The sequence below is a fragment of the Brachypodium distachyon genome, chromosome 2 (assembly GCF_000005505.3).
Source record: "Brachypodium distachyon strain Bd21 chromosome 2, Brachypodium_distachyon_v3.0, whole genome shotgun sequence".
Classification (NCBI taxonomy): domain Eukaryota; kingdom Viridiplantae; phylum Streptophyta; class Magnoliopsida; order Poales; family Poaceae; genus Brachypodium; species Brachypodium distachyon.
This window is the reverse complement of record NC_016132.3, coordinates 18,531,867-18,536,244: the sequence shown is the minus strand read 5'-3', so window position 1 is coordinate 18,536,244 and position 4,378 is coordinate 18,531,867. Positions and strand designations below refer to the sequence as shown.

Sequence of the window (4,378 nt, the reverse complement as noted above, 5' to 3'; positions counted from 1 at the left end):
GCCGGCGCACCACTGGAGGACCCATCGGAGTACCGCAGTTTGGTTGGGGCGCTCCAGTACCTCACCATGACACGCCCCGACCTCGCCTATCCTGTTCAGCAGGCATGCCTTCACATGCATGACCCGTGGGACGAACACCTGGCGCTGGTGAAGCGTATCCTGCGCTACGTCCGTGGTACGACTACTCTCGGGCTGCAGCTGCTCGCCTCATCGTCCACCGAGGTGATCGCGTACTCAGACGCGGACTGGGCCGGCTGTCCAGACACGAGGCGTTCCACCTCAGGCCACTGCATCTACATCAGCGATTCCCTCATCTCGTGGTCGTCGAAACGCCAGCCCACAGTATCCCGGTCAAGCGCCGAGGCGGAGTATCGGGCAGTGGCCAATGCTGTAGCCGAATGCTGCTGGCTCAAGCAGCTTCTGGGCGAGCTGGACTGTGCAGTCCCGAAGGCTACGGTAGTATAGTGTGACAACGTGTCAGCAGTGTACATGTCGGCAAATCCAGTGCACCATCGCCGGACAAAGCACATCGAGCTCGACATTCAATTTGTCAGAGAGAAGGTAGCTGTCAGAGAGAAGGCGCCTCTCACAGTCTCGACGTCTACCAAGTTTCCATGATTGGGCCAAACCTCAACATCCTCAGCTGGAACGTACGCGGCCTAAACGACCCCTCGCGAAAAGACGCCGTCCACGCCACCATCGCCGACACCCCCTGCCATGTTGCTTGCCTCCAGGAAACGAAAATGGCCGCCATCTCCCAAAGCGACGCCGCCTGCATCGGTGGCTTCCGGCTAGCAAAGCATGCCCCCCACCTGCCGGCCGAGGGGACAAGGGGTGACATCCTCCTGCTTTGGGACGAAAACTCCGTTGCCCTCTCCGACGTCTCCTTCGGCACCTACTCTGCCTCGGCCATGGTCACCATTCTCGAGTGCGAAACCTACTTCAAGCTCACTCTGTCTATGGTCCGTGCGCCGACGGTGCGAAGCCTGCTTTCCTCGGTGAGATTGGGGGTCTTGCACCGGATGTGGAGCAAAAATGGCTCATCCTTGGCGACTTCAATCTCATCTACCGCGCCTGCGACAAGAACAACAGGAATGTCAACCTGCGCCTCATGGGCCAATTCTGCCGCGCGCTCGAGGACTGCAATCTTAAGGAAATCAACCTTCAAAACCGGAAATTCACCTGGAGCAACGAGCGTGAATCCCCCACCTTGGTCAAGCTTGATCGTGCCTTCTACAACAACGCTTGGGATCTGGCTTTCGACAACCACACGCTTCACGCTCTTTCCTCCTCGCTCTCCGACCATTGCCCCATTCTTTTGTCAAACCAGAGCGGCCCTTGGCGCCCCCGCCAGTTCAAATTCGAGAACTTCTGGTTCAAATTCGAGAACATCCTCAGCTGGTCCACATTGTCAACCACAAGCTCAAGCTCACCGCCTCCCGCCTCCGCTCTTGGAGCAAGTTTCTCTTCTCCCACTCCAAGCTCCTCCTACTCATGGCCCTCGACGTCGTCTTCCAGCTCGATGTCGTGCAGGAGAATCGTTCGCTTACGCCGGAGGAGCGCGGTCTCCGCTCGGATCTCAAGCGCAGGATCCTGGCGCTCGCCTCCCTCGAGCGGGCGCGGAAGAAGCAGTTCGCCACCATTGCCTGGCTTAAGGAAGGGGATGCTAACTCCAAATTTTTCCACATTCGGGCTAACGGCCATCGTAGGAAGAACCACATTCAGAGGCTTCGTGTTGGCAACGACTGGGTCTCCACCCACGATGATAAGCCGCGGCGATCTCGACGCATTTTGCTTCTGCCCTCGGAAGACCTGCGCCTTGCTCGCTCGACCTCAATTGGGCGGCCCTTGACCTTCAACAGCATGACCTCGATGATCTTGACCTCCCGTTCTCGGAAGAGGAAATCCTCAAGGCCATCATCGAGTCCCCCGCCGACAAGGCCCCGGGTCCAGACGGGTTCACGGGCAATTTTTTCCGTGCTTTCTGGCCCATCATCAAAGATGACATCATGTGCCTCGCTAACGCGTTCCGGAGACAAGAAACTCACAATCTCCACATCTGCAACACGGCCAACACTATCCTCATACCCAAAAAAGACGGCGCCGATTCGATCTCGGACTACAGGCCGATTAGCCTCATTCATGCCATGGCTAAGATCCTTTCCAAGGCGATGGTGATGCGGCTGCGGCCCAAGATGCACGAGCTGGTTTCCCTCAGCCAAAGTGCCTTCATCAAATCCAGGAGCATCCATGACAATTTCATGTTCGTCCAGGGCATGGCCCGCAGACTTCATCGGTCTAAGTCGCCCACTCTCCTCATCAAGCTCGACATCGCCAAAGCTTTCGACACCGTTCGCTGGGACTTCATTCTCGAGCTCTTGCAGCGCCGCGGCTTCCCCAACCGTTTTCCGGCATGTTTGACAAACCTCTTCGCCTCTGCCACCTCGCACGTCCTCCTCAACGGGTCCCCATGTGATGCTTTCTGCCACGGCAGGGCGATCCGTTATCCCCGCTCCTGTTCATCCTGGCCATCGACCCGCTCCAGCGCATCCTCTTGCTTAGCGAGTTCCCCGGGCGCCTTGCCTCGCCTCTCCGTGTGTCTCTCTCTATGCTGACGATGCGGTGATCTTCCTCTCGCCTACTGCTCCTGACGTGGCCAACCTGTCCAACATCCTCCAAAATTTTGGCGAGGTTAGCGGGTTGCGGACGAACGTTGCAAAAAGTTCCATCGCTCCGATCCGCTGCGATGCCGCCGTCCTGGATGAAATCCTCGCCGGCTTCCCTGCGGAGAGGGTTAATTTCCCTATTCGGTACTGGGGCCTCCCGCTTTCTCTGGGCCGTCTGCGATGCTCGGATTTTCAGTATATCATCGACAAGGCGGCTGGTAGACTGGCAATCTGGAAGGGCAAATTGCTCACCAGTGCGGGCTGCCTCACGCTGGTCAAGTCTGTCATGACCTCTATTCCCATCTTCTCGCTTTCGGCCATTCGTCCTAGCAAAGGGGTTCTGCAAGACTTCGATAAGCTCTGCCGCAACTTCCAGTGGAGCGGCAGCGACAAGGCCTCCGATGGGCAGTGTAAGATCAACTGGCAACGCGTATGCCGGCCGAAGAATTTAGGCGGCCTGGGCATCCTGAACCTTGAAAAATTCTCACGTGCGCTCCGTCTCCGGTGGCTGTGGAACTCCTGGACCACCCCGACAAGCCGTGGGTGGGCCTTGACCTCCCGTGCGACGATATTGACAAAAGCCTCTTTGATGTCTCCACCAAAATCACTATCGGCAACGGGTGCACGGCTTCGTTTTGGTCCTCTGCCTGGCTTGACGGCTAACGGCCTAAAGACATCACCCCAAATCTTTTTCGGGCCGCCCGCCGCAAGAACCGCACAGTTAAGGATGCTATGACTCCCAACCAATGGGCCACTGACCTGAACCTTGACTCATTCACCCCTGCCCACATCGCGGAGTTCGTCGATCTCTGGATCAGGCTACAGAACCGCGAGATGCTTCCGGATATGCCTGATAGCATCATCTGGACCCTCACGCCGAATGGGATCTACTTGACCAGCTCTGCTTATAAAGCGCAATTCTTCGGAGCCACGGCTTGCAACTTCCACCACCTCATTTGGTCGCCATGGGCTCCGCCGAAGTGTCGTTTCTTCGCTTGGCTTGCCATTCAGAACAGACTCCGGACCAACGACCGGTTAGCGGCCAGGGGCTGGCCGCACTAGCCGCTCTGCAAGCTCTGCGGGGTCTGCCCAGAAACGGCCGCACATCTCCTCTTCGACTGTCGCTACTCCAAGCGCATTTGGTCATGCGTTTCCGCCTAGATCGACGTCCCGGCTCTCCTCCACCCGGACAACGTGACAACGGACACGGTGGCCTCTCGGTGGGTTTCCCTCGCATCCCCCTGAGGCGGGCCCCGGAAGGGCATCCGGACCATCCTCATGCTCGTGATTGGGAAATTTGGAAGGAGCGCAATGCCAGGGTTTTCAATAACGTGCACACGCTCCCTCAAGTCCTGATCGAGTGGATCAAAGACGAGGGACGCGCCTGGGCGCTCACCGGAGCCAAGCACCTTGCGAGCATCTTGCCTTAGCTTTCTCCTCTTTTTCTTTCTTTCTCTTTGGCTTCGGTCAACAATGTTTACTCCTTCTTGATCAATATATAGGCAAATCTTTTGCCTCGTTTCGAAAAAAAGTCAGAGAAAAGGTTGCGCTCGGTGCCCTTCGAGTTCTACACGTACCAACATGCAGATCAGCAATTCGCTGACGTGATGACTAAAGGACTGCCCACAGCTACATTTCAGAGATTTCGATCCAGTCTTGGCGTTTGTTCTGTTCACGCTGGCACTGGGGCGGAGTGTTGGAGCATGGGATCG

At 57.1% G+C, this 4,378-nt stretch overlaps 1 protein-coding gene across 1 annotated transcript; it reads left to right on the top strand.

Moving 5' to 3' along the window:
- The first annotated feature begins 743 nt into the window (after positions 1–743).
- Positions 744–4,096, top strand: LOC112270714. The gene is made up of 6 exons (XM_024458766.1): positions 744–962; positions 1,031–1,279; positions 1,399–1,749; positions 1,863–2,411; positions 2,863–3,096; positions 3,971–4,096. Exons 1-6 carry the CDS (start codon positions 744–746, stop codon positions 4,094–4,096), a joined length of 1,728 nt encoding a protein of 575 aa, XP_024314534.1.
- The last annotated feature ends 282 nt before the right edge of the window (positions 4,097–4,378 follow it).

What these genes read in the sequence shown, in the direction of transcription:
- LOC112270714 (XM_024458766.1), top strand. Translation starts at nt 744, where the DNA reads ATGGCCGCCATCTCCCAAAGCGACGCCGCCTGCATCGGTGGCTTCCGG. An exon ending in TCAAGCTCACTCTGTCTATG is followed by an intron (nt 963 to 1,030) that starts GTCCGTGCGCCG and finishes CCGGATGTGGAG; the next exon opens with CAAAAATGGCTCATCCTTGG. An exon ending in GTAAGATCAACTGGCAACGC is followed by an intron (nt 3,097 to 3,970) that starts GTATGCCGGCCG and finishes GAAATTTGGAAG; the next exon opens with GAGCGCAATGCCAGGGTTTT.